Source organism: Manacus candei, unplaced genomic scaffold (assembly GCF_025592945.1).
Source record: "Manacus candei isolate 608988 ecotype Guabito, Panama unplaced genomic scaffold, ASM2559294v1 h1tg000152l, whole genome shotgun sequence".
NCBI classification, from domain to species: domain Eukaryota; kingdom Metazoa; phylum Chordata; class Aves; order Passeriformes; family Pipridae; genus Manacus; species Manacus candei.
In genome coordinates, this window is record NW_026138200.1 from 796,134 (window position 1) to 808,405 (window position 12,272).

At 39.0% G+C, this 12,272-nt stretch overlaps 1 protein-coding gene across 2 annotated transcripts in view; it reads right to left on the reverse strand.

The window, feature by feature from the left end:
* The window catches only part of NUP155 (nucleoporin 155), a 30,598-nt gene extending 19,075 nt beyond the window's left edge, over positions 1 to 11,523 (reverse strand). For both annotated transcript variants that reach the window (XM_051772296.1, XM_051772295.1), the window contains exons 1-15: positions 11,334 to 11,523; positions 10,216 to 10,353; positions 9,789 to 9,885; positions 8,592 to 8,662; positions 7,630 to 7,722; positions 6,678 to 6,844; positions 6,117 to 6,222; positions 5,506 to 5,579; positions 5,115 to 5,206; positions 4,885 to 4,982; positions 4,638 to 4,790; positions 3,947 to 4,047; positions 1,823 to 1,993; positions 749 to 859; positions 157 to 251 (exon numbers count right to left, since the gene is read on the reverse strand). In XM_051772296.1, the coding sequence (XP_051628256.1) occupies positions 157 to 251; positions 749 to 859; positions 1,823 to 1,993; positions 3,947 to 4,047; positions 4,638 to 4,790; positions 4,885 to 4,982; positions 5,115 to 5,206; positions 5,506 to 5,579; positions 6,117 to 6,222; positions 6,678 to 6,844; positions 7,630 to 7,722; positions 8,592 to 8,662; positions 9,789 to 9,885; positions 10,216 to 10,353; positions 11,334 to 11,469 (1,703 nt within the window). In that variant the 5' untranslated portion in view covers positions 11,470 to 11,523. The remainder of the gene's footprint in view (positions 1 to 156; positions 252 to 748; positions 860 to 1,822; positions 1,994 to 3,946; positions 4,048 to 4,637; positions 4,791 to 4,884; positions 4,983 to 5,114; positions 5,207 to 5,505; positions 5,580 to 6,116; positions 6,223 to 6,677; positions 6,845 to 7,629; positions 7,723 to 8,591; positions 8,663 to 9,788; positions 9,886 to 10,215; positions 10,354 to 11,333) is intronic.
* Positions 11,524 to 12,272: the final 749 nt, after the last annotated feature.

Here is a 12,272-nt window from a genome sequence, read left to right on the forward strand (position 1 = left end):
GCCCTAAATTAGTGCAAAGGGATATTCTACTAGATTTAACAATCTACACTCCTTGTAAAACTAGGCTCACTCAAGTAGCAGGTTAAAAATCCTGTACAAGTGGCTGTAGTGATCCTGAGCATAATATTCAGAACAATATACAGAACTGAAACTTACCTGAAGAATGCTCGAGTAGCCCAGGCAGACACTTCTCTATCATATGCAGCATTAGAACAGGCCAAAATAAGGCAAGTGGCACAGGCCTGATCCTCCTAGAGCATACTATACTGTTAGTGTGGTGTCTTATATCAAGTTGATAAGAAATGTATAGAAGTTACACTCGCTCAGTAACTAAACTTGTTGTTGTTTGCCTTAAACAAAAACACCCAAACCAATTATACACATTTCTACTGGCCTCAAAACGTAAAATGTAAAAACTTGTAGTGGTAGGAATTCAACTTTTTTTAGAAAATCTTCTACCCCTACTCTTAGATGACCTTCTCTTCTAAACTAAGAATTGCATTATACTTCTGCATGCAAGACATATAAGAATTTCAGGGAAACTTTAATTTTTAGATACCATAAAATGAGAAGTTATTTCTCATTACGCAATTTAGTTTTATGTAGACAATAGAAAAGGAAAAGCTACTACTGTAATTGGTAAATGAAGTGTTGACTAAAAGTTTACAGCAACAACAAAAAGATGCTAAAGAAAGTGAATTAGATAAATATAACAAATCCTCCATAACATGTCAAAAGCTCTTCTTACCTGATGCAACTTGAAAAATCTTTCAATCTCTTCTCCATCTCCACCTATATTACTAACAAGCAGATGCCGCAGCTGGTCGACAGGTCTGAGTTTATGAAACATAAAGCTTCCCTAAAAATAAGGCAAAGTAAGTTAGAAAAAAGCTGTCTTTACTCTGCCCATTCCAACATGCCTCCCAGTGATGTTATATTTAGCTTTCTGAGTTTTTCTCCACTGGATCAAAACATAACTGGTGCCTGAAGTCCAGTTTGACTAGTGAGTCTAGGAAAGGCAGGCAAAATACTGCAATGGCTATAAACTCTCCACAGTGTTCTTATTTTGCTCATTTTAGCTCAACACGAATATAAACATACAGCATGTATATGCAGAAAAGAAAGGCTTTATGTATCTTGTAAACCCTTAGAACTTCCTGGAAAAAAAAATGCCTGAAGGCTTCAGGGCATGATAAGATTTCACATTCAATCACCTTACCTGCATCCAATAACAGTTCCTAACTGCTGGAAAGGATTCAGTTAATGCCCTTCACAAAACAGCTGCTATTAAACAAATGCAACTTGTTGGTCTAGAAGTTGCAAGACATTAATATTTAAACATTTTCTTTTTTAAATGGCCTATTGTGTCTAAAATATTGCTAAATGTAACCAGAATAGAAAAGTACAGACGTTAGCTTCTTTACTTTTGTGGGTTTTGTTTTTTAAAACCCACTCTAACCTTTTTGGGACTTTTTGTATGACAAATAAGAAATTATTTATTCAAATTTCAATTGCCAACAATATTTACTTGAACTATATTTCCTAGGCAGCCAGCGACTGTTTCAATGTCATATAACCAAAGCATAACCACGGTTAAAAGAACTTCCCAAATGATTTGTATCTACATGGGTTTTCTGGAGACCAACAACTTTTAATACGCTGTACAAGAGAAGCTGGCCTAAAAACTTTGAGTAAATTTAAAACAGGTAGAGATGGTTGTAGCAATCTTCTTCCTTATTCATTCTCATGTTCATAACACAATCCTTAAAACAACTTTATACTTATTCTTCTGATTACCTACATCAAGCAACATAATACTCACCTGAGCTGAAAGCAGAACAAACTTCTTAGGTGGCAGCATGTGTTGCTGCACAACAACAGGTGAGTCAGTTATTGGAATAATATCTTTATTTAGTGGTGTTACAATCTTCTGAACTTTAAAGTCATCAATAGCGGAAAGAGCCCAAGAATGTCCATCAACACGGGTGGTCATCTGAACAATAGATAGATAATATCCAAAGTTTGGTAACAGACATGGATTTTGCACATCCGTGGTAATATTTTACTATTTATTGAGGAGGACGAAAAATCAGAATGGGAGAGATTTCAAGCATGGAGAGACGTTTATGGAGCTTGAATGGACTGATATCTTATTGGACTGACTGTTATTCCCCAGTTCATCATTGGTTTTATATTAAGTTTAATGTACCCCAATGTTATTCCCCTCAATCTCTCAGATTTTCCCACCAAAAGTTGTTTACTCCCCTGTTCTCCCCTGCTTTCCCGCTCCTCTATCACTGATTAGCTGAGAGTTGTCGCAGTGTAGAGTGAGTCCCCATTGGTCCCTTCCCTTGGATACCCATAATTTACACCCACCTTTCCCGTCTCCCAATCCTGCCTCACCATTGGTTGTCAATCCCAGGCTCCACCCCAGTTATGAATCCTCCCCTCACCCTTACCCTATATAAGTCCCTGTTTGCCTTTAATAAACTGGCATTGCACCCAGACTTTCAGCTGCGTCTGAACCCTTTTGTGTGGTGCCGCATCCCTACCCCTTTTTCCCTCGGGCCGTGGCAATTTATCATTTAAATTACACAGAATAGATTCTGCTCTTGACACTCAGGGAAAATATGCAAGTTATTGTATTGTCTAACAGAAAGCTACGACCAAATTTACAGCTGTATATACACTGCTGGTTTTAGGAGAAAGGGAATAATATACTGCTTCTTTTGGGAGGCAGGGATAGTGTTTTACATTTAAATGTAAAACAACTTGCAAAGTAAGGCTGCTACTATATAAATACCAACCATCTGCTAACCATATCAGAACTAAGTACCACAAATATCATGATTTTAAATTATTTCTTAAAGAATCAAAATAACCCGTAACTGAATCACAAAGGTTTACAAGACTTTCACAGCTGGCAGCAGTATTTTAAATATAACTCAAGAAGAGACATACATTGGTGAAGCCATTACAGAAAACTATGTATGCTAACAAGGAAGAACTGTTGCTCAAGAACAGGCTGCAATTTTGTTCAGAAAACCTATCCATCTGTCACTGTCAGATGCCTTGGGAAAAAAGAGATGTCAGCACTTGGGATACATATACCTAGGTTTTTGCAGGGAAGGGGTCTGGAGTAACTATAAAACTCCTTTGTAAGTCATTAATTAAAACAGAAGAAAAGCCAAAACCTGACTTTGAAACTTTTAGCTTATACAGTCCTCCCATTCACTCCAACTCCACTACTCTTTCAATAAACACTATTTTTGACATATCACTCCTCTACTTCAGTAGAAGACTTGAAACTTCTTTCAGAGATGGAATACATGAAACGTTCTCCCTGAACCAAAACATAAGGCAAATTAGCCTCTCCAAGCCCCTCTCACAAACCCACTTATGTAACAATTAAGAAAAAGAAAATCAGAGGAAAAACTCCTATAAAATAATTAAGAGATTAATCATATGTGAAATTTAATGAAGATATGGCATATCAGTTTAAGTAAAGAATCCTGAAGCTTCTAGCACCTACATTTTAAACAATCTTTACCAAACTTTATCCTCATCAACAAAAACCTCTAAGGGCTGTGGAACATGCTTTCCTGTGCTTGTGCAGAATATGTAGCATGCTATAGACAACAGTATTTTCAAATATATACAACTTCTAAGTCAAGTCTTAGAAGTTAAGGTAATTTTTTTTGATACATAGCTTGCATTAAGCTAGAAAAGTATGTCCGAACTAGGATGTCTACTGAGAGACTCATTCACAGAACGGTCAACTACCTTTTTTCTTTGAAGCACTATTGATTAGTAGCTTTCTAATTCACGGAAGTTTTCTGTGAATTACGCACTTCTTGCAGGCAGTATTATTCAAGCATCTGTTATTAGAAAAGAAAAAAAAAAACACCTAGATTTCATCAAAAACCTATAGAAGTTAGATTTGTACCTGTGTTTCCATCATTGGCTTTTGAAAAGGAAAAGAATCATGATTGACACACCACAGGATGTCATTATCCTCATTTTCTGAAGCTGCCATCAGCAGGACCCCTAGCAAGAAGAGCAACAGTAAGTCTGTTAGAAGACAGTATTAGTCTATTAGAGCAGTATTAGAAGTAATAATCATCCATAAAATTCAAAACTCATTAATTCATTCTTAAACTAGCAAAAATCAATCTGTAAGTAGTTATCATACAATTTGAGCAGCAAATAATATCTCCTGAGTTTGTATGTCATAAGGTTCTTCAGAAGGTCACTTTTAACACCACCTCCTATCTAAAATGCAAATAAAAGTGAGCCTAAAATGGGTAGAACGTGCCTCAAAAAAGAGAGGTTATGCAGATGGATGAGAAAACATCCAGAAATGACTTCAAAGCAAAAAATCAGTACATATGACCTAAAGGGTCAGCAATATAGAGATATTTGCCCACTGCATTTCTGCAGCACTTTTAAAAACTGAGCCTACCATCAGAAATGGCATAAAGCTGGAACCATCCGGCAGCTGTTCAGTACTTTGTAAGGGCCACACTTAGAGCTTTCAGTTATTCCCACCGCTTCAAGCTCCCCAATACAAAAACAGTGCAACAGTGACTGTCACCCCCCAAAAATTAATTTCATTTAAGCCATGTTCCACCACTTACCTTTGCTATAAAGAGCTCTGTGAACCTTTGAGGGCTTCTCTACATTAGAGGAAGCTGAAAATCCAGGTGGCAAACGGACATGAACCAAAGTTAACATGGAAGGACGAGCTGTTGGATGCTTAAATTGTGAAGTACTAAAATACAGTCGGACACCTGAAAAAAAGATAGAAATAGGTCACAAATTTGCTAAACTGTGCAGATACTGTTTATTAGTTTAAACAGAGGGGAATTAGCACTGCTTTTTTACCTGCATGGGTGATTGCTAGTAGTTGACAGTCTATGGATTCAGAATTTTCAATTACTGCTATTTGAATAATAGGCTTAAATACAGAACGATCTATTGTTCTGAAAAACAAAACAAAAAAATCCCATACACTTTCAATCCAAGGAAATAGGCAAACAACATTCTTCAAAACGGTAGTATGAAACTACTGGCCTTATAGGAAGCCTCTTAGATTACAATTGTCATGAACATACCTGGCAATGCTCCCTGCAGCAGAAACTATAGCATTTTGTGAAAGAGAAGTAACCCTGGTCATTCCTTGACCATCTTGCCCCAAATCGTAAACCTGCAATTCAATAATACAGTTTACTGATTTAGGAATGAATGAATAAATACAGCCTCACTTACCAAGCAGAAACTCACACTGCATTTTTATTTTATACTCATGTTTCCATATAATTGAGGCTACTCTTTCCTTAAAAGTACTTTAAGTCTTTAGCACACACTTTGTTAGAAAAAGATCAACAGAAATAATGTCCTGACATACCTACAGACAATTCCCAGGTATTGAGGAAAACTTAAAAAGTTATATACACGTTATTATACACATTAGCAACACAGCCACAGTCATAAGAAGTCACATACTTGCAGGACTCCTTTTTCAGAGCGGGTGTACAAGATATTTCGAGAGTTGTCAATGGCAATTTGAACCACAGGATCTGGGGAGGATGGGGAAAAGGGAGAACCAGAAAATTAACACTTGATCTGGTGAAAACAAGTTTAGAATACCTAAAATATAATTAATTGTAAGTTAACAAAAACTGCAGTCTCAGGACTCCTACTGGAAGTGATTTAAAACAGCAATCAACTTCACACAACTGTTAGTAAACTAAAAAAAAAAAAATTGTCTAATTTTTCACTAAGCAGTAAAACAGGGTAAGATTATTTACTTATAGATTCTTGGTGTTCACACTGATCCCCACGCTGATCCCACTAAGCACATATTAGTTTTGTGATACAGATCACTAACTGTAGTCTGAAATGCCAAATTTTTCAGGCTTTGCTATCTAGATCCTGAATTAGACACACAAACAATCTGTATACAATTACAAAATTCTTTCATAATAATCACTGCAAATTTCATTGGCAATCATTCAATTCTATGAGTAAGCAAACTATTCAGTCTGACTTCTTGGTAGTATCATTTTAAAAGGTTACATCAAATTATTGGCTAAGCCTTTAAAATCAGTACTTACCATCCTCTGAGAATGTGAACTGTAGCAATGAAGGAACAAGGAAAGACAGCACACTCTTTGAATGGTTTATTTTTCTACAGCGCTGACTAAACCAGCCTGCTTCAGCCTACAATTTAAAACAAACACAGCATTGAAAGAAAAAAGCAAAACAATTCCAAACTAGTAGCAATATTAAAAAAGCTGTTTACAGGATAAGTATGAAAACAAGTAAAAATCTAACTACTTTGATTTAATTTCACAAGTATGTATTATTCAATTGAAAGAAAAAAAGTGACCATTAAAAGGAAAATTTTGCATAAAAAATTGTGCATGTCACAATTTGATTTTAACTTGACTAAGATTGCACTGTTACTCCCTATGTAACTACTGCTTCTTCAAACAAAACGCATCTACATTAAGATATCAGAGCTGTTGTGCAACCAAGCCATGCAACACAATCATAGAAGCAAAAAGATTGCAAACTTGATACCTTCTAGAATTCCTATTGCTTATATCCCAAAACAATGAAACAATGAAAAACGCCTGTGCGTAAAACCCACAGTCAGGTACCAAACACCATACCTGGTATGCTACTTCATATAAGCAGCCATCTTTTCCAGCCAAAAAGATGCGCCCGTTATCACTGGAGGTAATTGCCAGGATGTAGGTATTGTCAGTAGGGAGTGAATACAGAGGATCTGGTAGCAGCTGCATTCCTCCAGACATGCTGTCATTGAGTGATCCAGTACCTCAGATAAGCAAACAAATAAAACCTCTTTAGATTTTAAGCTGTTCTAATAAATATTACAGGTCCGTGACAAGAAACATTTCAGAAAGCAGGAAAAATCACACCATATTTCAAAATTAGTAAAAATATTCAGGAATAGCTTTTGTCCAAAGTGAACTGCAGAGGAACAAATCCTGTTTTTTAAGAAAATAAACATTCTGTCTAAGTTCCCAAGTAAGGAAATGCAATGTTTTTCATTTCTATACATTGTCACCTCCTCTAAATTGCAACAAGTCCAAAACACAGGTTTTTACATATTATCTCTTTCACACCAACACGGTATTAAAAAAGCAAAATGTTACTTTTTCCAAACAATTTTTTCTCTCTATTAATATATATGGCATAAAAAACAGGTTCTCAATTTTTGTGGTAGGAAAAATTGGCAGAAAATTTGTGGTAGGAAAAGCCAACAAAGTTAATAAACTGTATTCACTAGTTTCAAGATTCATTTCTTCTCCCCCTTCTCAAAATGCTGTTTAATTAACAGGATTACCTGTTTCAAAAGCTTTTTTTATGTTAACTAGGTGAGTAACAAAACTCAACGCTTCTCATGGAGTTCATAATCCAGCAAGTGCACACACTATAAAAATTACTTCCCCTGTTTGTAACACAATTTAAAGATTTAAAAACTAGCAAGGGACTTAGCAAATGTTTGGGGTTTGGTTTTATTTTTTGAATGACTACTAATAAAGTTGCCACGTGTATTTGTTAATACACAACTGGAAAGAATGGAGAAGAGAGAATTACCTGGTTGTATATTAGAACAATGAAGCCCTAAAATCACAATGTCCACTGGTGTAGCCAGAACAAGTAAGTGTCGTACGTGAGGCTGGAAGATACCTAAATAAAGGAAGAAAAGAAAATTTAGTTTGCAGCCTGCCCTGAGATCACATGATGTTGCCAATGTATCCACTAGAAAGCCATATCAACTGATTAGAGGGAACAATCATATGTAAAACCTAAAGATGTGTGAAAATCTAGAATTTGAAAGGAATATTCAGCCAGCAGTTCATGAAATACAGGATCTTTAAAATGACATTTTTCTTACAAACATACTTCTTTTAAACTCAACCCTCTCACCAATTCAACTTTGACTTCAGTGTTATTTAGGCAGTAGCTACCAAAATAACAGGGAGGGCTAGAAACCAGGATCCCATGGAAGTTACTGCTTGAATGTGTAAATTTATGAACCATATAAATGTTGGAGCATGATGTGACAAAGAAAAAAAAAGGCAAGCTTATCAGCATAAATAACTGGCGAACCATACTATATTTAATATATATAGTCAGCAGTAATAAACCAGTTATAGTTAATACTATATTATTTTTGGCTTGTAATTAATTTTATAATGTTTCTAAAACTGATGTCTCTTTTGTGTACATATATACACATACACAAACCACAGATTTTCACATATCAGAGAATCACTGAGGTTGCAAAAGACCTCCAGGATCACCGAGTCCAACCTTGAGACTGAACACCTCGTCAACTAAACCATAGCACTAAGTGCCACATCCAGACGTTAATACATATGCATGTTAATATATATGGATACGTATAAAATAAGACATTTTATTTCATATTAATGCATATTTAATTAGATTATTAATATAGAGTATAAAATATACCTGCACATATATAAAGTAAATAAAAAATATATGGAAGGTTCAGTACTGCCTAATTCTAATCACTGTCATATATTCCTTACCTGCCTTTGGCTTTACAAGACCCACTGCAAGAATAGTTTCACTAAGGCCATCAAAATAAGCCAGATCTCCCCTGTCAACAAACAAACAGACAAAAAAAACCCCTGCATAAAATTTGTCATGTAGTATCACATAATAACAAAGTAAACATAAAATCACATTGTTTATATTTAAAAATGACTAATACTTGTGTAACACGCTGAAACCATCTACATCTTTCACTCTCGGTGAAAGCAGGTCCAGCAGAACGGAATAACAGAGAAGTTTCACAGTAAAACCATGCAGTCATTTGAGCTGCTTGAAGCCTCTATAGTTGAATTTCAAACCTGAAAGCCAGCTGCAGTATATTTTTGTATTTTGTAAATTCATACTGTGAATTATATGATGCAGCATCTCAATGCTGATTAACATCAAGAGGAAGAAGTTACGTGGGAGTTTTTTTGCCCCATGAAAACTATCTGAAGCACAAACTTCCAGTTTCCTCCCTACCATGTACCATTAACACCATGCAGTGTTCTTTTCCTTGGGGAATGTATTTGATACACTCTGACACAATGTAAATGTAGAGAGGAGCTAATCTGAACTTCAATCTTCTTAGAATGCAACACTGTACACTAAGCAATTCTTACTAAAAGAGTTCCTTCTATATAGGTAAATAAAGAAGCAAACCCACAAATTAAAAACTTATCAATGCCATTTGAAAATACAATGAACTTATTTTCAGTTTTATGCATCCATAAAAGAAGGAAGGGAGGAGAGGTTCAATAACAATACTTTGAAATACTAACGCTGTATTACTCACCATTGTGGGAATGACTGGTCACTGTACATGCATCTCAGTACTTACAAAACCTACTTAAAAAAGTTAGGCAACTAGAATAATTTTTTTCTACTTTTTTGGCACAAGCAAAGCTCCAGCGTAAATACTGCAGTAACTTTAGAATATTAGCTAGTCTAACCCTAAGAAAATGCATTTTCCTTTCTCTCATCTGTAGATGATTTGGCAGCAACATTACTAACTCTTACAAATCTTTAAATACTTATTATTCAAAAGTTTTAGTAAAGCCTAAGAGGAATCAAGATCAGTTCAACTGAACAGCACACCTCTGTGCTGCCAGTAAACAATCTTCCACCACTGCAATCTCTTAACTCTGCTATAGGACAAATAAAACATAATCAGGAACGTGTTCTCTACATACCCGTCTTCATAGTTCCACATAAAGATGTCACTGTCGATGGTCAGCCAAGCTCTGCTGATCTCTGGAAATACTCCCATCATACAATTGCACTGCATATCTAAAGCACTGCTGATGTAAGGATTAAATGCATTTTGGGTAGCAAAATCCTCTTTGGAGCATTTAAAAAAATCCTATTAATTAATATACAGTAGTACAGAAACGGTGTACCATATACTTGAAAATTCTTCATACAACAACCAATTCCACCAGGAACTCTACACAAATGGACCTTGTTACCATTTGGAGTGCTATGAAGAGAACCTGAACAACATAAAATTTTCTTACTGGGAGTCTGTCAAGAAGATTGGGGAAGAAGAATATAGAGGAAAGAAATTTGTTTCTAATATTACTGCTTACACAATCTAACATATTTTTTTCATAAGGATACGTCCAAACTGCTCCACTAGCTCTGGTGGAAGTGGGACTCTGCGGACTGAGCTGATCTCTGGAAGATTAGGTATTGACAGCAAACCTGGTCCTTGTAAAGGATAATCCATATCCGACATACCAGAAACAGTAGGGCTACCTGCAAGTAAGAATAAAAAATGATCAAATGCCTTGATGCTACAGAGACTTTAAATATATAAATACCACTACTCACAAGATACATGTGAACAGAGATTTCTGTAAGTAGAACCATGAACAATAAATCTAAACTTTAAATCAGACAAGAGCAAACAGATTTGCAGACAAACTGTTAGAACAACTCATCTAGACCCCAGTCTGCTCCTTACCCTCTTTTTTTCCATGACACTTTCCAGCCCTTTATTCATTGTATGGCCAGATACACACTAGAAGAACCCAGGAGCATATTCCTTCACCTAGAAAAGGTGATCTGTACTCCCAGTACCAAGTCAAAACACCCATGTACACCCATTATTTTATGTGACGCGTATCCATGATGCTGCCAGGGCAGTTACACTCCGGCCATACACACCACAGCAGAAAACAGATACTCTTTGTATGCATCCAGACACTCCTGGACGTATATTAATTATACACCTACAGCTCTAGAGTGCCTCTTCACAGCCCACTTTGCCAAACAGTCAGCACTAATGGAAAAATGCTGCCTTGATGTGTTAAGGAAGATAAATGTTTGAAAAGACGTATGCCTCACATCACACCCACGTGTGACATAAAGCTAGAGACAAACTAAAGCCGAAGAAGAGCTTTCCAGGCTGCTTGTAACTTAGGGATGGGCGCACGGGTTACCACGAGAGCATCCTGCACGAGATTCCCAAAAGGTAGAACAGAAAACTAGCGCCGTTTTCTTCACCTTCTGGAGGGAGACGAGGCAGATCCAGCCCAGCGCCCCCGCAGGGCTCACCCCCACAGCTCCCACCCGCGCACCGAGGCTGCGACGGAGCAGCCCCTTAGACCCGGCCCGGCCCGGCCCCAGCACGGCCCGCACGCGTGTCTGCCCGGGCAGCGCCGGCCGGGGCCGCCCCGCGGTGGGTCCTGGGGGCTCCGGGGGCGGCGGGACCCGAGCGGAGCCCCCTCACTCACCGGGCGCCGGCACCGCCAGCAGCTCCGAGAGGTCCGGGTAGCAGCGGTCGTCCTGGATCTGCCGGTCGATGATGCGACCGGCCGCCTCCAGCGCCTCCTGCGCGGCCGGCGCCGCGGGGCTCGTGGCCGCGGGCATCGCGATCAGCGGCGGCGATGGCGACGCTCCCGCGCAGCTCCACCGCCCGCCCAATCCCGGCAGTCCCCGCGCGCGACGCTGCTTCCGGCGGCGGGAAGCGGGATATGGGAAGGGAAGGGGGGCGGAAAAGGGGCGTCCCGGCAGTGGGAACGCCCCCGGGACGGGCGGGTCCGGCGTTGCGCGGGTGGGAGGGATGAGGCGAAGAGGCGACAAAGCAGGTGTGACGAAGAGGTGGCTGAGAGGAGACCTCGTCAGTGTGTATAAATATCTAAAGGAGGCTGTGTGCCAAGAGAATGGAGCCGGGCTCTGCTCGTTGGTGCCCAGCAATAGGACAAGAGGCAACGGGCAGAAACTGATGCACAGGAAGTTCCATCTGAACACGAGGAAGATCTTCTTTACCGTGCAGGTGACCACGCACTGGAACAGGTTGCCCAGAGGGGCTGTAGAGTCTCCCTTGAATATCATTGGAGATATTCAAGAACCATCTGGACACAATCTTGTGCCATGTGCTCTATGGCCCTGCTTGAGCAGGGAGGTTGGCCCAGATGACCCACTGTGGTCCCTTCCAACCTGACCCATTCTGTGTTTCTGTGATCTGCTCTGACAGCCCCGTCGGGGCTGTGCTGCATCCTGCAGGGATCCCCAAGGTCACCCGAGGGACAGGAGTAATGTGCTGTGCCACCCCTCAAAGGCACAGGAGGGCCCTGAGGAGAGCAGTGGGAAGTGGCTTCAGTCAGTGGTGTGCGGCCCTGGGCAGCTCCCTACCTGCCTGTCCACTCTGCAGTCACAGTAGGTCTTTTCCA